The sequence below is a fragment of the Plasmodium falciparum genome, assembly GCF_000002765.6.
Source record: "Plasmodium falciparum 3D7 genome assembly, chromosome: 12".
In the NCBI taxonomy this organism is placed as follows: domain Eukaryota; phylum Apicomplexa; class Aconoidasida; order Haemosporida; family Plasmodiidae; genus Plasmodium; species Plasmodium falciparum.
The window spans coordinates 2,132,501-2,156,492 of record NC_037284.1 but is presented as its reverse complement, the minus strand read 5'-3'; the positions used below and the strand labels follow the sequence as shown (position 1 = coordinate 2,156,492).

Genomic DNA, 23,992 nt, shown 5'->3' with positions numbered 1-23,992 from the left:
TAAAATATAAAAAAATATATATATTAGAAACATTATCCCAAAATAAGTTTCATTTTGGAAATTTACATAAAATATTTTAATGTTCTATAAACAAAAACAAAATGGTTGACTAAAATTTATAAACAAAAAGAAAATTGTGTGAACAATCTTGTTTCTCTGATTATAAGGGAAAAACATATATATTTATATTCTTAAAAATCTTATAAATTATATATTCTTTTATTTTAACTATTCCATTTACATCTTTATTTTTGACTTTACAACTTTAAAATATACCTTAAGGTAATTTTTGAAATTATCTTTTATATATTATATTATATATATATATATATATATATATATATATATTTTTTATTTATTTATTCCTTCTAATTACGGAGTTTACCACAGAAACCACCCCCTGCTGTAAACTTCAATCTTTGAGGTGATGAGAGGGTTAAATTTTTGGGGCGTCTTCTTAAATATATAGTACATTGACCCTCTAAATTCAATACAATAGTTTTCTTTGAATCATCAGAATCACCACTATTAGTAGTTTCATTAGAAACCTTTGATCCTGAAGAACTATCAGACTCTTCTAATTCAGTTCCATGATTATCTGTATTTACTGATTCTAAATCATGATCACCTTTAAGACATTCATTTGTTTTTTCTGTTATAACACTACTGACATCATCATCAAATTGAAAATCATGATTATTTAATAAGTCATCTTTAATTAATAAATCATCATCTGCATAATCACCCTCTTCTAATTCATATTTATATTTATATATATATTCATTTGATTTTAATTCATTATGTCTTTTTTCAAAAGATTTTGTTAATGATTTTTTTAATGCTTTTATCATTTTTGTTCTTAATTTTTTCCATGTAACTCTACATGTTCTTACTAATTTTATAAATTCATCATTATTTATGGAATCTCCATTTATCCAATCAAGGAAAACTTTATTTATATAATTTTGATATTCTACTCTTCCTACTATAATATTCTTTTTACATTCATTCCATTTATTTTCAGCATACGAGTTATCTACATTATATTTCTTTCTTAATGCTTTATAAACTTTATATAACTTATTATTAACAGATACATATTTCAACTCTTCATTCCTCATAATTTGCCACCATAATCTATTCAATTTTTCTCTATCGTAATTACCCCCATTTAAAAATGATTCAATTTCTTGATCTATTTCTTCATTACTCATCACATTATCTATAAATGTATTTCCATGATTATATATATCTGAACTATTCAATTTACTTGATAGTGCAATGTTTTTTATATTATTTATAAATAAATCTAAAGCTTCTAAAATATTTTTATCATCAAAACCTAAAATCTTTTCGGCATTCTTCTCTTCTACTTCTTTCTTGGGCCCTTTATTCATATTATTTAATATCTTATTTGTCAAAGAGGAAACGTAACCATTATTTCCATTATTCGTTTCAAATAAGGTTCGAGAATATTTTTCATCAAGCGACATATCCAGAGCACTATATCCAAAAGTTGCATCACCATTCTAACAATAAATAAAAATATATATATATAGATATACAGAATAATAATTCATATTCAAATATGGTCATATGAATATTTACACATAAAGAACATATTCTTTATTTTTCTCACACAAACACACATATTGTTCTGATAATAAATTTCATAAAACTTACCCATAATAAAGCATATATTATCCCAATAATAGGTATAGCGAAACGAGTAGAAAATACAGGGGTCCATATATTTGCTTGTGAAGCCTTCTTTTCCTTATCACTATATGAGCAAGAATTCCATGTTTTAAATTTTATATAAGAGTCAATAATCCCTTTAGGTAAAATAAAACTGGATTCTATAAATAAACTCATATTTAAATATACATATATTATAAATCCTATATAGATAAAGTAATAACAAAAATCCTTATATGACTTTCTAATTATAATATTTCTTTTTTCCACCTATTTTTCTTCTACAATATATTATTTAAGATATATATATATATATATCTAAAAATAATGTGTATTTTAAAAACAATTGTAGAAAAAAAATAAATAAAAAAAAATAAATTAATTAAATAATACAATAATTAAAAAATCATATTTATAAAATTTATTAAATACTTTACCATAATTATATATATATATATATATATATATGTATATTATTTCTTCAAAAAAAGGAAAAAAAAACTTAAAATTATGTAATTAAATAAATTATAATTACAAAAACACATATATCTAAATACATATGAATACTATATATTTTTTTTTATTACACATTGTTTTTATCATTATGTAGTCAAATGTTGTTAGCGCATCTACTTAAATCACTATTATTAAAAATTTTTATATACATATAATAATATATATTATATATATATGTGTTAAATATAGCAAAAAATATGGATGATATATTAGGATAAACATTCATTTTCAAAATAAATTATAAAAAAATATAGAATACTCGTTTCATTCATTCTTTTATTTATATATTTATTTTTTTTATTTTTTTACAGTACATAAAATAAATAAATAAATAAATAAACATACATATATATAATAAACTTTAAATAAAGATTTCATAAATGTATGCAATTCTTATAAGGAAAAACATATAGAGAAATATAATATTTCCATATTTAGCATATTATATTTTGGGAACATATTTTTCATATCTTTTGCGAATAATACTTTAAAATATTGCATAATATAAATATATAAATATATATTATATATATATATATTTTTTTTTAACTTTCATTTGGTTATTTTGCGCAACTTTTTTCTTCCTTATTTCGTAATAATTGATAATAAAAATAAAATAATGTGAAAATAAGAAAAAATGTAACTATATATATAAATTTGCATATTGTAATCTATTATATTTGTAAAAATATATTCATAAAGTATGTTAAAAACATTATATATATATAAATATATATATATAAATAATTATATAATAAATATAATTTTATAAAAATATTATATGTAAACTTTTAAATATTATAAATATATTTCATAGCATTTTTAATATACTTTTTTGTAATATTTTTATGCATTTATTTTTGTTTGTATGTCCAAATGTACATATGATTTTATGAAAATATTCTTTTAATATCTTTAATAAATATTTAAAAAAAAGTAAAATGAATAAATTAATATTTTACATAAGATAAATGAGTACATATAAATGTATATGTTGAGAAATCTTAAATACATAAAATATTTATAATTATGCTTTTTTATTTAAAGAAAAAAAAAAAAAAATTGTGATTAAAAATGTAATATTTTTATATATGATATTAAAAATATTATATATTATTATTATATATATATATATATATATATTTTTTTTTTTTTTTTTTTGGAATATTTATATCCAAGAAAAAATTAATAAATATTATTATATATATATTAAAAAAAATATATTTTTTATTCATATGTGCGACGATAATATATATATGTATATGTATTAATAATTATTCCTTTTACCTACCTTTACGGAGTACACAATAATAGTTATAAACAAATTATAATTAATAAAATAAAATAAAAGGTTCAAATAATTAAGAAATAAAAATATAACATTATGATTACACTTTCATATATATTATAACATAATAACACATCTTGCAATTTCTAATATTTTGAATGAAAATGTAATAATATAAAATGAGTCTTAAAAGAAATACAGAAATATTAATTTGAAAAAGAGATAAATCTTTCTTATTTATTTTTATACGTATATGATACACATATGTATATATAATAAATTTAATTTATAAAAATTAGTTCTTTAGTATATTATATATATATATATATATATATATATATATTTATTTATTTATTTATTTATATTTAAGAATTAATTTTTTTTACATTTCTTTTTCATAAATGTATTATTTATCCCCAAAACAATTATTCATCCATAATATAATAATATATAAACTCAGTAAAAAGAATATTTAAAAAAACATATTTCTTCTTTTTATATTTTATATTTTACTTGACGTTAAAAATAATTTTATAAATATTATATGCTCTTACTGCTATATATATTGCAAGTTATTAAGATTAATATAATGTAAAATTTTAATTCAAAAATATATCATACATAATATATATATATATATATATATATATATATATAGATGAAATAAGATTAGAAATATTTATAATTTATATTTTAATATTATTTCATTGTCAACTAAAAATTAAAAATGAAAAATAATTATAAAAAAAAAAAAAAAAAAAATTAAAATTAAAAAAGAAGAAATAAAATGACAAACATAATATATCCATGATATTATATAAATCAGAAAGGTAAAATATATAATAATATGGTTGTACATAAATAACACATGAATATTTTTACTTTATTAAAACGTTTTCTAAAATAAACAGCGATACATATATAAATATATACATATATACATATAAATATATACATATAAATATATACATATACACATATAAATATATACATACAAATATATACATATATAAATATATACATATAAATATATACATATAAATATATACATATTGATTCCCTTTTTGAACCTTCCTCAATTAATTACAAGTTCTACCTCCGAATGTGTCATATTGTTTTCAATTATTTCTTTATCACTAATATTACAAAGATCCTTTTCATTATCTAAAGGTACAGTAAACATTTCAATATTTCCCTTTTGTGCAATAAAATCATCATTATTTTGTTTTTCAAGTTTTACGCGTTCATTGCTTCTTTTTATTATTTCATCTTCAATGTGTGAAATAGCATTAAGCATATTTGTATCATCCATACATTGTGCTGAATTATTATCATCATTTTCTTCTCCTAAACCTTTAATCCACGTAATAACCTTATCCAGGACTCTTTCATTTCCTGGCTCCATGGTTAGGAGATGATCCATATCATATATTGTATGAAGTTCTTTATTATTAATTCCTAATTTATTAAAAAAAATTTCAACCCCTTCATAATAACATGCACAGTCATCCTTCGAGTGAATAAATAATACAGGTATGTCTTTCGGTATATATTTCATATCGTCCCGTAAATTTCTTGTTGCTTCTATAAGTTGATGCGCAAATCTCATAGTTATCCATTTATCATATCTGTTCTTATCAAAATTTATAATATCATTTATATAAGGGAATTTTTCAAAATTTAAATTGGGACTAGGACGAAAAGTGGGAAAAAAATAAGCTACATATCTTGATAAAGGTATAAAAAAATATTTAAATTTAAAAGGAATTTTAGATGCATTTTCATCAATCGATATCATACCTGCTAAGGATATACATCCTTTTACATTTAAATTATCATTAACTTCTTTTGATTTACCTATTAATTCTAGGACCCTCAAAGCAATATTTCCACCCATAGAAAGACCCATAATATATAAAGGAGATCTCACAATATTAGGCATTTTATTTTTAAAATTATAATTATAATCTGAATATGAATATTCCTTTGGATCTTCCCTTTCTTTTATTACAGAACTATTTATTTTATTAATATATTGTATAACATCATATACTAAGTCATCAAAATAATTTACATTACCTCTTAAATTCTGCCATCCATCTGATTTCCCATGACTTTGCAAATCTAAACCATAAACAGAATATCCTTCATTATTCAAACGTTCTATCCAACTATCCTTATATATATAATATTCATCTGAATTTATCAATACTGCTTTATCATTACTTATGATATCTGCATTATGTTTTAAATATTGTAACCGAAAATGAGAATTTAAACCATGAATTAAAACTATTATACCTATTGCCTTCTTAACTGTCCAGGAATATGTTCTTATTAATAAACCATCCTTGTTAAAAAAGGAATCAAGTTTTGGCGTTCCATCTAACCTCTTATGAGTTAAGTTATTCTCATTAATTAATTCATTCTCAACCATTATAAATGTAAAAATTATAAAAATAAACAAAAAAAAAAAAGAAAAATATATATATATTTATTTATTTATATATATATATTTATATTTATATATATTATATTTTTAAAACTTTATTAAAAAAAAAAGTAAATTAAACAAGCATATTTACGTACAACAAATAAATTAATATATATATAAATACGTTCAAAAAGAATAATCACGATGAACAACAAAAAAAAAATAAATAAATAATAAAATAATAAAATAAATAAATAAATAATAATAGAATGAAATTAAGAACCGTAATAATAAATATATATATATGTTTAAAAAACAATAATAATAATAATAATAAATTAATTTTAAAATAAATTTGCCAGATCAAAAAAAAAAAATTAAAAATATAAAAAATAAAATAATAACAAAACAAAAGAACTATACCATATATAACCATATATATAATACATATATTATATATATATATATATATATATATATATATATATATATATATATATATAATATATAATAGAACAGAACAATAATTTTCAAAATTCCTTTTTTAATAACTACATTGGTTCAAATTACTAAAACCTAACAAAATTATTTTCTTAAATATATAATTTCAAAAAAAAAAAAACATATTATATATTATTAATGATACAAAAATTAATTATAACATATATCATATAAAAATAAAAAAAAAAAGAATTTAATATAACATAGTTGTAATGATATATAAAAACATGGATGCGTACAAATGGAGCCATATAAAATTAATTCAATATTTTGAAATATATATAATTATTTATAATTATATATTATTAGAATTATATTTTTCTTTTTTTTTTCTCCTTAAAAAATACAACAAAAATATATTTTAAATAAATTTTTATATTTATACATATAATATATATATATATTATTTTTCATTTTAGTCTATCCAATAACATGAACTTTTAATTAATATCCCTTTTTTACCATCATTTGTAAAAATAAAAAAAATAAAAAATTGTTATATTAATGAAAAAAATAAACTTTTGGAAAAGTTAAATTCCTTTTTGTAAATTTTCAAATTATTTTCTACTTCAACATGTAATTCTTTTATATTTAAAAAAAAAAAAAAAAAATTCGGTTCGTTTTGTAGTTTAATTTAATATTATTAATACATACATATATACAATACATACATACATACATACATATATATATATATATATATATATATATATATATCCCCACATTGAATAATAAATATATTTTATATAAAAATTTGCTCTTGGAAATCATAAAGAATATATTTGGTTTTTAAAATAAATATTTTTTATTTTACCTTACATTCTTTATATATTTTTCTTACATTTAACCAATAATATTTTTTATATAATATTTAAAACATAAACTAATTTTTAATTAAACCCTATTTCTTAAGAATGGTAGTAGTAAAATTTAAAAAATCATATATATTATATATATAAATTATAATAGTTTCGGTTTTATATTAATATATATGAAACACATTATATTGCCTTCTTTTTACATAAACAAGGGAAAAGGTATATATAAATTTGAAATTAAAAAAAAAAAAAATTAGGAAGATCCTTCTATATATTATTAAAAATAAAATTTTCCTTTTTCTTTTTAATATATATATATATATATATATATATATTTATATGTAATCTAATTAGAAAAGCGCTATATATTAAATAATATGATAACTAAATACTTTTGGATATCTTTATAAATTTAATCCTAAGGGAAATCTCTAATAAATAAATAAATAAATAAGCATTATAGAAACTATATGCAAATCAAAAACAAGATGCTATTTTTATGTATTCATATGTTGTACATTATATATAATAAGTATTTTATATATATATATAATAAATGTGTCTATGTATATATATTATTTTATGTTAATAATCATTGAAAAAAAATCTAATTAAATAAATACGATATAGTAAGTATATATATGTTTTTTTAATAATAATAGTCACATAATATTATATAATAAAATAATAACAATAATAATAATAATATATAGTATATAAATATATAACATTTATAAAGAACATTATTGAAGTAAAAAAAAAAAAAAAAAAAATGTAGAAATAATTCAATGTTAATTCTTTAATATATTATAATATACATATATTATTATTCATTATTTTTATTTTAACATTAAATATAATATATTATGACAAAATAAAATTTATTATATTATTTATAAGTTTATTATAAATATATATTTTTCTTTTTTTCTTACCTACTTCACAAGTTCTATAGAGTATTCTAGATATTTAAATATTTATATATATATACTTATAAATAATTTTTTTTATTTTTTTTTTTTGTACCTTTAAAAATTTTTAATGACATAATTTTATAAATATTTCTATTATATATTAGTAAACTAAATATTTTCATTTCATAATAAGGATGAAGGTTACTTTTATTATAATATATATATATATATATATATAATAACGTTAAACTGTAATAACGCTACTTTTATATATATTTATATTCATTATCAAAATTTTTAAATTTTAATTTTTATTATTTAATTTTTCTATTTTTTTTTAAAATAACGAACAAATATATATATAATATCCATTTAAATAAATTGGTACTTCATTATATTATATATACAAATATATTTGTTCAAAAATATTTTTTTTCTTTTCTTATATGTTCATTTGATTTTTCCTATTTATTTCTTTTTTCTTTTTTCCATTTTATATTAATATATTTTCCAATATTATATTATACACAAATAAAAATTATAATATATACATATATATATCATCATTCTCATGTAAATTTTCTTAAATTATCTCCTTTTATTCAATTTCCATCTGATTCCTTTCTTATAAAAATTGAATGATGTGTACTTAAAAGAATATAGAATATATAAAATATATAAAATAAATAAAATTATAAAAATAAAATAAAATAAAATGAAATACTAAAATTCAGTATTAATCAAATAATATTATATTCATAAAATATTTAAATAATAATAATATTTATAAAATTAATAAAAATATATAAATAAATCCTCCCATCATTTTTATAATATTTTTTTGATTTATCAATATATATACATTTTTTTTTTTTTCCTTTTTTTTTTTTTTTTTTTTTTTAAATACTACAAAATAATAATTAATATTATCTTTATTATTTCATATGAAGAAGTACTATTAATAATTTCCTTGTCCGATTTTCATTTCAATTTACTTCTTTTAAAATGGACGCAAAAATATATATTTCTATTTTTAAAAAAAAAAAAAAAAAAGTTCGTACATATAATTATAATTAATATTAAATTAATAAATAAAAATATGATCATATAACTTCATATTTAAGTAAAATTAAAATAAATAACAGTTCAATTTATAGTATATGATTATATATAAATATATAATATTTATATATACGATAATTTTGTAAATAATTTATGTATTTTATATATAAAAAATAATATAAAAATATATGAAAAAAAAAAAATATATATATACATATATACATAAATATAATATTTATAATAACATTTAAATTGTATTTTCAATTTTCCATATTAATAATAAATATAAGTATTCTTAAACAATATACCGATAAATGTTATAGGTATTGTCCAAGAGCTAATTTTATGAGTTATATTTTCTTTTTTATAAGTTCTACAAAATTATCATGTACATATTATTATAATTATTATATTATATAGATAATCTATTTGAAGTATTTCTATAGTTTTTAAGCATGTTCTTCTATTTTTTGTAATCCTTGCATATTTTATTCTTATATCTTTATGATCCTATATAATACATAGAAAAATAACAAAAAATTACAATAATATAAATGTAAATAAATAAATAAAAATATATATATATATATATATATATATATATATATATAATTATATTTAGTTCTTTTAATTATCCTTTAGATAATGAATAAAACTACTAGTCCTCTTTTAAATTTTGTATATCCTTGTCTACAAAACTATAAAAAGAGCCACTGTTTAGGGATAGAACATAAAATAAAAAAAGGACTATTTCAAAAATTTAAAAATAGTTCATGGTTTTTTTGTATCGTATTTAAGTTCCTCCTTTTATTTTGTATATTCTTTCCTACCAAAAATGTAATTTTCAAGAAAAATTCATGATAGAATTTTTAAAAAATCTGAAAAAAATATACTGTACTAAAATTTAAATATGAACATAAACATTTATATATATATATATATATATATATATATATATATATATTTTTTTTTTTTTTTTTTTTTTTTTTTTTGAAATATTTAGGACATCTTTAGACAACATACCAACAGAATATTTAATCAAAGAGGTATAAAGAATTCAAAACCTTCTAGAATTTTAGAAGAACGTGAATGTTTAATGACAAAAAATAAATCCTTATTAAAAATTGATGAGGATATCAATCCACAAAGCGAAGATCACGATGAGAAAAAACATAAATTAGAAAAACGTCTAAAAGAAATATTAACAAAATATAAAATGTATCAAACAGAAGAATATATATCACCTATAAATAAAGATGATACAATAAAAGAACACAATGAACAAACAAATATAGAATCATATGATCATCATTATAAGGATCAAAATGAAAAATATAAATATCATAATACTATTCCTCATGAAATTAATTATTTTAATGATAATCAACAATTTAATCATCCATATAATTTAAATGATATTAATCCTACCAATGACATTCATCAAATTAATAATTTCAATTATTCTCCATACAATAATAATTTAAATGATATTTCTACATACGAAAAGGACAACGAACAATCCTTAGGTACATTTAATTCAACACAGATTCATAATACAAACAATGAACAAACATATTTCGATCCATTATCAGATGAACAACAAATTAAGACGTTCTGTTCCGAAGAACATGAAAATATTACATGCTATAATGAAGCATTTTTTAGAGCTTTATCAGATTTGAATCAAACTAATAATAATATATCACAAGAATTTAAAGATTATATAGACTCCTATTTAGAACAAAAATATCACATTATGACTAATGATGAATTAGATAAAATGAATACATATAGAATAGATTATATTAAATACAAAACTTTATATGAACAATTAATTAAAAAATCAAAACACATAAAATTATATAAAAAATTAAAAATAACTTTTAAGGTAATATTTATTATGATAACCTGTGTTATCACATCTGTAATATGTCCTACATGCCCAGTATCTGTTATATGTGCTTTAGCACTTAGCACATATCTTTCTTTTTTTTAAGTACTTTATATATATATATATATATATATAATAATTATATATACATATAAAAAAAAATTCTTTATATTATATTTCTATAAAAACTACAAATTTTTTATTTTTTTTTTTAAATAAAATATTACTAAATTTATACATACATACATATGTATATATGTATATATCAAAATTGGATTATATATACAAATTTATATTGTCATAATTATAGCACATAAAAAAAAAAATAATAATAAAAAAATAATAATAAAAATAACTTTTTAAATAATATATATATATATATATATATATATTTATATATACACATTTTTATATATATAGATCAAAATCGGATTATATATATACATCAAATTTCCTGATGTATTATTATTCTTGTAATTTATAAAGAATATTTATTTTAAATATAATCATTTGCATTAAATGGTACTTCAACTATTTCATCCTTTTCTCTCAGATTATTTGCTTTAGTAAAATGGAAATCTTGAACATTTCCATTAAAATCAACTTCACTGTTATTAATTTCTTTTCTAAATATAAATCCAACACTAGAACAAATAATTAAACCAATAGCAAATCCTGAAGCATATTTAATCTGAGTGTAATCAAAACCTTTATTAGAATAATAATTATAATTAAATCTATCTCTACCATTATTCGAATTTTTCGTGTTATCTTTACTTCCATTTACATATTCTTCATTTAATAATTGTCCTTTGTTTGTATTTTCATTTTGTCTAGCTTTTTCATTTTCATGATAACTTAATGTGGTATCTTGGGAGTTGTTTATATTTTTTTCATCTTCCTCATCTTCTTCTTCTTCTTCTTCAATATCATTCTTACCATCACGGGATAAAGTAACTGGATTATTACTATACAACTTAGGATCTCTATGGATTTCTAAATTCTTTGTTTTCCCATCTATAATATTCAAAAAAGTTTCCATAGCACTTACAGATAATTTTATTTCATTAATAAAAGCATTTACATTGCTCAAATATTTTAAGGCAAATTTATTTTCATTGTTATCAGTATTTACAGTTAATGTTCTATATATCTTATTCATTTCTTGATACTTATCTTGTACTCTTTTTAAGATATCTTTTGTTAATAAGAATTCATTTTTATATTTATCTTTAAGTGAAAATAAATTCTCAACCATATCATCTGTTATTGCATTATTTTGTTTAATTTTATTTATTTTCTCCAATTCTATATCTAAATTTCTGGTACATGTTTGAATACTAACATCAACTTGTTCTTTTCTCATAAGTTCATTCATTATATTTTTTATGTCATTTAAATAACTTTTAATTAAAACCAATTTTTCATTTTGTGGTAAAAATGTAGAAAAGTTTGCTTTTATAGTATCTAAATGATTCCAAAAATTATCAATGACTTTCTTAATTTCATGATTATTATTTACAAAGTAATTATTTGTCTTTATATTTCTTAATGTTATATCAAATTCTTTATTAGTATTATTTATATTTTTATTTATTTTATTCATATATTCATTTATATCATTTTTTAATTTTTCAGTTTCATGAATCATTATATATCCAGTATTTCTAATATCATAAAAATTATTTATTAAATTATTTGATTTATTTCTTATCTGATATATATATTCTATATATATATTTAATTTTCTTCCTACATCATATTTTGATTCTTCTAAATCATATAAATCACGCATATGAAATAAAATATTATCATAAGCTTTATTAAATTCTTTAATAGTATCTAATGTAAAATTTTTATTAATATTATTTAAAATGGTTTCTTTCTCTTCTATAATATTTTTTATATTATTCATCCTATTTATATTATCTGATAATTTTTGACCTTGATATTTAACCACATTATTAAATGCTTTAGATATATAAAAATATTTTTCAGATGATTTTTCTATTTCTTCTAATTTACTAAAAAATATTTTTAAATAAATATTTTCTAAATCCTTTTCTTTCTTACCTAAATTTTCATAATTCGTTATAAGGTTTTCTTTAGTATTATTTATAAAATTTATTATATCATTATTATTATTATTATTATTATTATTATTATTATTATTATTATTATTACTGTTATTTATTGATATTTTTTTCGTCAAATTATCAATTAATTCGATAACACTTGTTCCTTTCTCATTTGAATCATTTATGTAATTCATCATTTTCTCAACATTACCTAAAGAATAATTATTTATCTGATGTTTATCAAAATGATTATTTATCTTATTAATCATTTTATTAATCATATTAAAATTCAATTTCATAGAATCTAAAAACGATTGAGATATTTTTTGTCTATCAACCAATCTCTTTTTATCAAAAGACATTTTAGTATTCACCTTTCCAATTAATGATGTATACCAAGATGCTTTACGTTTATTTTGTCTTTTAACTAATTCTTCTAAAACCACATTTATTGCTTCCGCATCCATTTCTGTATTACCAATACGCCCATTTATTTCGTCATATGATTTTTTTATATCCTCTATAACCTTCTTAGGAGATTCTTCTTCAATGGTGTTTTTCATTGTGTTTTGTAATTCATCTAACAATTTTTTACAAGAATTCAAATTTTCTTTTAATTTATTTGTATTCAATTCATTTAAAGTAGCCAATTTTTCTTCATTATAATTTTTATAATATTCTTTTAATTTATCATATTCACCTTTTTCCATTATCATATGATAACTACTATCATCACATGTCATTTCTTTTACATTCTTAATTTTATTTATAGATACATATATTTTATTTAAAACCACACTTATTTTATTTCTAGAATCATTAATCATATTAGCTAGTTCAATCTTTATTGTAATATGAGCATGTACGTTATTTATTTCTTCCATTATACTATTAATTTGTCTTTTCTTCTTTTCAATATCAAACGAATATTTTACTATATCAAGAGAAGACTTTAAACAATCATTTACTTTATCATATACATCAGATTCTATGGTAGAATATAATTTATTTATAGATGCAGTATGAAAATGTAAACTTGAATTTAATAAAGACATAGTACCTAAATCAACATCTTCTTTTAACTCTAAACCTAAACCTGTTATTATTTTCATGCCTATAATATTTGAAGACTTTACAATAATTCCAAACAAACTTTCTGCTTCATTTTTACAAACAAAATTAGACTTTTCATGTATTTCTTTATATTTATTAATTGCTTTATTTAATTCATTATATACATTATCATCATCACCAGAAACATTACTCTCTTTAGCACATTTATTTATAAAATCAAAACCTTCATTTAATATTGTATCGACTGATTTACATCGATTGTCTAATTCTAATAACATATCTTTAATATAATATACTAATTTATTATATACATCATTTTTAATACTATTCCAATATAATTTCATATCTTCTTCTGCTTTTACAAGTTGTATTTCAAATTTTTCTATGTTTCGGTTTACTTGTTTTAATTCTTCATATTCTATATCATCATTAGAAGATTCAATAATAGTTTTTTGTAACAAATTGTAGGATTCCATGAATTCATCATATATATCATTCATTTTCTTTATATAACTATTTAAATCTTCCATTTTAACACTATGCTTTTTTAAATATATGCTATTTTTTATAGATGAAAATATATTAACTAATACACTTAATGAATTTTTTGTTTCTTCTATACGATCTTTGATATTATTAGAATTGTTATATACATTTTCTAAATTCCCTTGTTCATAATATTTTCTATATTTTTCTAACAAATTTTCTATATTATCAACAAATTGAATAACTTCAATTAATTTAGTTAATTCATACTTAATATGTTTTTCTTCATCTTGTATATATTCAATATTTTCCATATAATCATGTTCTTTATTTTTTAATTCCTCTAAATTCTTATTTTCTAATATAAGAGACATATCCAACATGGGTTTCATCAAAAATTGAGCTTTGCTAAACATTCTTTCTGCCTTATCATGTAAACGATTTATATCCGGTATAGCATATTCTAGTTTACCCATATATAATTCGAATTGTTCATATGCTATTTTAGATTTTTCATTATTTAATAATTCTTCATCATCTTTTATATTTTTTTGATTTCTTAATACTCTTATTTTTTCAGACAATACGTGAGATTTCTCATTAATTATAGATGCTGTTAATTTCATTCCTTCCAAAATATTATTTACACTGTCCTTTTTATTTTCAAGGGTTTTTTTCATATTAAAAATTAAAACATCATTTAATATATTTGTTATTTTCTTTTCAAATTCTAATAAAGAATCTTTTCTATAAGAAATTTCATCATAATTATCCGAAGCTTCTTCTGAATATGTTTTACACTTCTGATAGTAATCATTAATATTTTGACCTTCATATTCTTCTGATATATTTCCACTTTCTGCTGGTTTTGATATTACTCCTTGATTTTTTTTATTTAAAATGCCAATAAGATCTATACCTCTATGTACATTTTGAAAGTGCAACATACTTTTAGTTTTATTATCATAAGCATTTTGTATGCATGTCATTATATCAGATTCTATAACAGAAATATCTTGTTTTATTTTTTCAATATTTCTTATATATATATCAATTGATTCATGTTTTTCAGATCCTAAAACTTTATTTCTGTATTCTTCTGCTTTTTCAATTTTTAATTTTATATTTTTTGATAACGCACTCTCTTTTTCTAATTCCATTTCTAAATCTCTAGCATGGTCTTCACATTTATAACTATTATCTAAGATATATTTAGTAACTGCATCTAATTTAATAGATTGTAATATGGCATACATATTTTTTAAACTAGCTAAACTATTTTTAATATCATTGTTATTTTGAATAGATGTCTTTAAGTATTCATCAAGAACTGATTTGTTAGTTTTAATAATATCCATATTTTTATCTCTACAAGACTCTTCTAATAATGAAGATGATTTTGTATAGAGCTCTTTTATATTGTTTTCTTTCGTAATACATTCATCATATATTTCATTATATTTGAATGTTGTAAGTTTTGATATATCTTCCTTTATAGAATTATTCATACTAAGAATAATTTTTTCTTTATACAATTCAATTTCTACTCGTTCCACAGAAGCTTCTTTGATTTGATTTTTAATTTTTTCATTAATCTCTTCTATTAATATTAATTCATATAATAATCTAAATTCATCTACATTTTGTAATTTATATAAATTTTCATCAGTGGTAATAATAGATTTCAATAAACTGCTCATACTTTCATATATATCAATTAAATTCTTTTTCTTAATTCCATAACTTATATTGGTATTCTCCATTTCCTTTTTAGTATTATTCATGTTTTCTTCTAATTTTAATTTTAGTTTTTCTATTTCCTCTTTTTTATCATTAATATTTTTAAATAAATCCTCTTTTTTTTCTTCTAAAAGTTTCATATGGTTATAATCCCTGTTATCAATACGTATAGTAATAAGATTATTATGATCTAATTTAATATCATTTGTGTTAAATTTTGTTTGAATAAAATCTTTTAACCTTTCTAAATTAGGTATCACCTTCTTAATTTTATTTTCTATATTATGCTTCAAAGATTCTATTAATGATATAATATGATCAATATGGTCTATATAAGGTTTAATTATTAAGGTATCTATATTTGCTTGTAATATATTATAATTTACATTTAAACCATTTAATTCAATTTTGAGAACTTCCCATTCATAATTATCTCCTATTAATTTCTCTAAAAATGTATCATCATATGTATTTATATTTTCCTTTAATTTCTTATATTTCTCATTTTGTTTTTCTGCTTCTATTTTCAATTCGTTCATATAAGTATTAGATAATCTATTTTCTATTTCTTCTAAACCTTTATTTAAATTATCTTTTAAAAATATTTTTTCATATATATCTATAAAATTATCTGTCTGTATTAAATAAGATCTTTGAGATAATCTATTTATAATGTCACCTTTATTTTTCATTACTGAATCAATTAAGGACAAATTATTCATAGATCCATTTATGGCATTATTTAAGTTTTTGATTGCATTGGTTTTCTTATTATATAATTCAATATCTTTTATTATGTCATCGAATATTTTATTCTTTTCAATAAAAATATTTTCATCCTGTTTTACTTTACTTTCGACATTTAATTCATCGTCCTTTTCAGAAAAGAAGTTACGTAATTTATTCAATTCAGTAGAATTATATGTAGAAAGAATAGATGAAGAATTAGACACAGCTGTAGCAACATCAGAACTTGGTGTATTTTCTACAGAATTAACTACATCATGAGATGTATCATTTTCTAATTTATATGATAGAATATTATAGCTTTTTAATTCATCCTTAATTTTTTTTACTTCATCATTAATTATAACAATTTCATTATTTATAATAATTCTTTTTTTTATTAATAATTGTTCTTTATATTCTACAAATTGATCATAAATATTTTTCCCATCAACTAAGGTTTCATCATTATTATTTAAATTTGTAATAAATGCATTTAATCGACTTTCCATTTGCTTTTTAAAATCATATAATTTATTTTCTTCTTTAGAATATTCATTTATATTTTTTTTTAATTCTTCATATTTTTCTAATACTTGATTTAAACTTTTTAGAGGATCCATTTTCAACACATTGTGATTCATCTTCATTAAGCTTTCTTTAAGTGTCACAAGATCTTGTAATTCTTTTTTTAGTTTCTTAGAAATATTATCAAAAATGTCTGAATTGATAAACTCTAATTTGTTGTATTCACTAATAGTATTATTTAACATGATATTAATATCTTGAGTACTATGATTTTCATATATATAATTAACATTTTTATCTATAAAATCTGTTCTATCTTTAAAAAAATTTTTCAAATTATTATGAATATAATGATGTTCACTGTTTATATTATTATTATTATTATTATTATTATTGTTGTTGTTGTTGTTATTAAAAAAATCCTTATTAATAATATTTATATTATCTAATATCTTATTTTTTTTTTGTTATATAATCATTTAGAACTAATGAATTTTCATCAAATAATTTTTCAATTTCTAATACTGTATTATTTATTATATCATTTATATATATAATATCATACATATGTTTTAACTTTTCATTTATATTATCCATCTTTGATTTTATTTCGTTTATTAAGGTATTCTTTTTCTTTTCATCTTCCTTTAACTTCATTAATTGGTTTAATGAATTTTGCACATTTTCTATTAACAAATTGGTTTCTAAATTTATATTATTGATATCTATAAAATAATGTTCTAAATTTTGTATTTTATCATTTTCTTTTATACTTTCTATAATATGTAAAAGATTCATTAGATTTTTTTTCTGTTCAGTACTATCAGCGGATTTATTTTCAACTAATCCGTCTAATTTTATTTTAGCCTTTTTAATTGTTTGATATTTATTATTTATATCATTAAGTAATTTCTTTAATTTGTTTATAGATTTTTCTAATATATATAATTTTTCATATCCATTATTTTTTACACTTATCATTTCTAAGGTAGAACCCATATCATAATCTTTTATTTTCCACTTATTTTCCGAAAAACACTTTTCAGCTGCCTCTAATGTTATTTTAGTTTTAGATGTTATATTCTTATATTCTGAATCTAAATTGTTTGGATATAATATACTCTTCAATCGTGTTTTTATATCTTCTATTAAAGTATTTAATAACTCTTGTAATATGCCTTTTTTTCCTACTCAATAAAATATTTAACATATCAAGAATTTCTGTACTAATTTTAAAGTTGGAAAAGGTCTTAGCAAGTTCAAAACTTTTGTTCATAAGTATTGTTTTATTCATATTAGGTAAACGTGCTTGATTCGTTGATATATGTTTTATTTCACTTATTCCCTTGTTAATATGATTTAAGTGAAAATTATATCTCTTAATAATATCATTAATTTCTGATTGTACAAAATTAATAGAATATAAAGTTTTCTTATCTCCCAATATTCTCTTGTCCATATCATTTATGACATTAGAAGTAAATTCCAAAAGCTCTTTTGCATTATTTAGATGATTCTGATAAGCCTTTTCAGGTAATTCGTTAATGTGAAATAAATATAATTCAACAATCAAATTATAATTTTTTAAATCACATATATTATTTCTACAAATTGTATTACTTAACATATTTCGAATATCTGTATTCATTTCATAAATTTTTTTATTAATATTTTCATCATATTTATTTAAGCATTTTTCAAATTCATTTCTTAAGAATTGATAATTTTTTATATTCTCATCATACACATCTTGTACATTGTTCTTATAATATTTAGGATCCTCTAAATTGTGTATTTCATTTAATAATTTATTCTTATTATTCAAGCAATTACTTTTAACTTCATGCATATATTTAGATAAAGGTTCTAATATTTTATATAAATTACTATTCTTGTTTTCCGTTCCATCATTATAATAAGTATTATAATGAATCATTTCTTTGCATACATGTATATTCACATAATGTGGGTATAAAGAAAATTTTAAATTCCCATTTTCATCTATCATATCTATTTGATATAAATTATTATCATCTAATAATTTAGGATCTTCATTTTCTATAATATTATTTCTTAAATCATGTGATAAAGGATTTTTATCAGAACTCATAGCATTATTATTAACCTCTTGGGGACCCGTTACCTTTATCTTACTTAAGAAAGAATTATGTGTTGGATTGTTAGCAAAATGTTTTTCATTCAATGTAACAAATAAATGGGGTCTAAATAAATTTGACGAATGCACATTATTTTTATTATCTTTTTTTCTTCTAATACTACTATTATAATATTTATAAGAATAATCATTATCATTATTATTATCTGAAGATTTTTCACTTGGTAAATTACTACCCTTCGAAACTTTACTCCTTCCAAAATTTAAACCTTCATTGTTCTTTGAATAAAAATTCAAATGTGAAAACTGAAAGTTTTCATTATTTCCATTTACTTTATATATATTATTCTGATGACTCTTTTCTACAAAAAATAAAACAAAATAAAATATAAAAATTAAAATTAAAATGAAAATAAATATATTGGAATATTCACACATAAATATATATATATATATATATATATATATATATATATATATATTATTGTTTTTTTTTTTTTTTATAATAATACCGATTAAGATAAGTAAAATATAACAAAGAATTGTCCTATATATTAACCCTTTTCTCATAGTTCATATATTTTAAAGCATGCATTCATCTTATAGTTTTAAATATACATATTAATTAATCGGTTCTAAAACACATCATATAAATGATTTATATACTTAATATATATATATATATATATATATATATATATCCTAATGTATTTTGATAAAAGTTATATATATTTATTAAATACAAATAGTCACTTCAATTTTTCCTTTTTTTTTCTTAACAATATATTAATATTATTATTTATATAGAACAATTATTCAAATCATCTCAAAATGTGTAAACCAAAAAAAAAAAAAAAAAAAAAAAAAATATATATATATATATATATATATATTTATATAATAAAAATAAAATAATAAAAACAAATGTAAAAAATATTATTAACTAAAATATATATAAACTAACTAAAAAAAAAAAACATTATATATAAGCAGTATAAAAAAAGTTCAATGATCATAAAAATAGAAGCGAAACTCATAAATTAACAGAACCATTAATATCACTACAACATAATATTGTGTATATTTTTAAAATATATGCATGACATTAAAATCCTTTTATTCTATTTTTTTTTTTATTTGTTCTTTTTCCTAAATGAACAGTAAAATTAGAAATTCATAGTAATCAAAAAAAAAAAATAAATAAATAAAATAGAAAATTCTAAGATTATAAAGGATATTATATTTACTGCATTATAACGTCAAGGAACATATAGATTTAAAAAAAAAAAAAAAAAAAAAAAAAAAAGAACAATTCTTAATATTTTTATTCAGATTAATCTGTATAACATAATTATATAATTTTATAATTATTAAAAATGTAGTTTTATTATTAAATCCTCAAATAATAAACTTTTTTATAAAATTAAAGAAAAAAAAAAAAAAACAAATCCTCATTTTTATATTAATATAATAAGATTTCCACATCTGTGTGGCTTGCTTAAAATCTTTTTTCTCATTTTGTTTTTCTTCTTTTTCTTACTTTTTTCCCTTTCTCTTTTACATTTTGTTGTGTTCTCTTTGTTTTTATTTGATTTCACATTTCATTTTTTTATTATTTATAATATAAAAATAAAAATTAATTAAAAAATATTTTTTGTAAAACAAATTTGTAAAGTTGTTATATAATATAAAAACAAATAAAATCAAGAAATATATATATTAATATATATACACATTTTATATAGTATAAACCATTTGTATTGTAATTTTAAAATTACACATGAAAAAAAAAGTAAATAAATATAACAAATAAAATTAATATATATATATATATATATATATATTTATTTATTTATCTACATATTTTATTAAAGGAACAATTATTTTTAAATTTATACAGAAAAAAGAAAAAAATTAATAATTCAATTATAAATAACATTTTTTGGTGTTAATATGTTAAATTAAGAAAAATAATAAATACATATAAAAATAGATCATATTATTTATATTTCAATTCTTTAATTATTTTTATTCTTTTATTTATACACTTCTATAAAGAACAAGTTAAAACAAAATATTAAATTGTAGAAAAAAAAAAAAAAAATTAAACTGAAATATAAATAAATAAATAAATAAATATATATATATATATATATATTATATGTTAATTAAAAAAGTAAAGACAAATTTATAACGTATATTTTTCAATTAATAATGTATATCAAATAATAACTTAATATTAATATTTAAAATATAGAGTTCAACCAAATTTTCATATATCTAAGACAATTTCACATTTCATAATATTTCTTGCGTATATATAATATTTTGGGAAATTAACAAAATTAAGATATAGTGCATTCATTTGTAATAAATAACAATAAATAAATAAATATATATATATATATATATATTAGCATTATTGAATAATATATATAGACAAATAGAATAAATATAAAAAATAAAAAAAACATGTGCAGCATAGGCTGAATATATAAAAAATATATATATCAATTAAAATATTAAGAGATTAAATAAAAGATATATGGAATGAATATAATATTACATATACATATATTATTTCAAATAACATTATAATAATTATTAATAAAAAAATACATAAGTTAATATAATTTCTTAATATTATTTTATTAAATCCATTTTATATATAAAATATATTTTAATCTTTTTAAAAAAACCCAATAAATAAGAAAAAAAAGATATTTCTTTATTTATATGCAATATAATAAATATATGTTCCCAATATTATTATATTTTTCCTTATATTTTTAAGAACCTATAAAAATATTTCATTATTCTCAATTAAATTATTTATTTACATATATATATATATATAATATCACATAGAGAAAATATGTTTAATTCATAATATTATTACAATAATTATAATAATCCATACATAAGAATAAAATAAAAAATATGAATACGAGAATACATATTCTTATTTGTACTTATTATAAAATGGTCCCTAAAAAAAAAAAAAAAAGTACACACTTTTGCGTACATGTAAAAAAATGAAACCATAATATATAAATAATCCATATAAAAGAATTTATTATATATTAATTGATTTAGTAGTTATTGTAATTCCTATTTTTATCTTATTTAATTTATTTATCTTATTCACTTGTTTTCACTTTTCCTTTTGTAGAAAATATAATGAAAAAAAAAAAAAATTAAATACATATTAGAAATATACATTATTATCAATATATAATAATATATAGAGAAGTAAAATAACAAATACATTTATTACTTTAAATACAAACAATTCGTTATATATATGAAAAATAATATTAATATTACTATAAATAAATCAATAACAGATATGTTTAAAATCACTAATAGGAAGCTACGTAATAATATTTTAATATATATATATATATATATGTTTCATTATATACATTTTGCATTACATCAAAAAATTACCATATTATACATAAACATTTTATTCTTTCTAAAAAATCTAGGGTCCTTTTTGTAGATATAAAAATATAGATCTTTTAAATATTAACAAAGTTATATAAAAAAAAAAAAAAAAAAATATAAAACAATAATTGCAGTATGTCTAATATTAATCAAATATAATATATTATAACGTACAAATATATATATAAAAATATTAATATATCGAACTGTTATTCCTTTAATTATTTTATTCTTTATTTTCTTATTTTTATACTACTTTATTTATCATATAATATTATTCAAAAATAAAAAGGACACTCAAAAAAAAAATAAAATAAAATAAAATAAAATAAAATAAAATAAAATAAAAAACAATCCGTCATAATTAATATTTCCATTTCTATTTGTATTAATTTTATCGAAAAATTATTAAATAAATCATATTATCCCTCCTTATATATAATATTTTTCAGTAATAACAAGTGAAGTTATATAAAAAAATGAAATAAAATTTTATATAATTATATAACGTAAAATATTTCTTTTTAATAAATATAATTTCCAAATCGATACATATGGGGAATACATAAAATTTTCAATGTATTTATAATATATATATATATATATATATTATTATTATTATTTTTTTTATTGGTCCACTTACGTCACCTTCTATAATTTCTATGAATTAAT

General features: G+C 17.8%; 3 protein-coding genes and 1 pseudogene across 3 annotated transcripts, besides 1 other annotated feature; 1 reads left to right on the top strand and 3 right to left on the bottom strand.

Moving 5' to 3' along the window:
• Positions 1-368: 368 nt before the first annotated feature.
• PF3D7_1252700 (Plasmodium exported protein (PHISTb), unknown function) lies at positions 369-1,875 on the bottom strand (the record flags this gene model as incomplete). The annotated part of the gene is made up of 2 exons (XM_001350873.1): positions 369-1,529; positions 1,684-1,875. The coding sequence occupies 2 exons, from the start codon at positions 1,873-1,875 to the stop codon at positions 369-371; spliced, it is 1,353 nt and encodes a 450-aa protein (XP_001350909.1).
• Positions 1,876-4,577: 2,702 nt separating this feature from the next.
• On the bottom strand, positions 4,578-5,939 carry PF3D7_1252600 (esterase, putative; the record flags this gene model as incomplete). The annotated part of the gene is made up of 1 exon (XM_001350872.1): positions 4,578-5,939. One exon carries the CDS (start codon positions 5,937-5,939, stop codon positions 4,578-4,580), a length of 1,362 nt encoding a protein of 453 aa, XP_001350908.1.
• A 3,937-nt stretch (positions 5,940-9,876) lies between these two features.
• Positions 9,877-11,227, top strand: PF3D7_1252500 (Plasmodium exported protein, unknown function; the record flags this gene model as incomplete). The annotated part of the gene is made up of 2 exons (XM_024473420.1): positions 9,877-10,068; positions 10,235-11,227. The coding sequence occupies 2 exons, from the start codon at positions 9,877-9,879 to the stop codon at positions 11,225-11,227; spliced, it is 1,185 nt and encodes a 394-aa protein (XP_024329184.1).
• Positions 11,228-11,618: 391 nt separating this feature from the next.
• On the bottom strand, positions 11,619-20,440 carry PF3D7_1252400 (annotated as a pseudogene).
• Positions 11,619-20,440: a sequence feature (reticulocyte binding protein homologue 3, pseudogene).
• Positions 20,441-23,992: the final 3,552 nt, after the last annotated feature.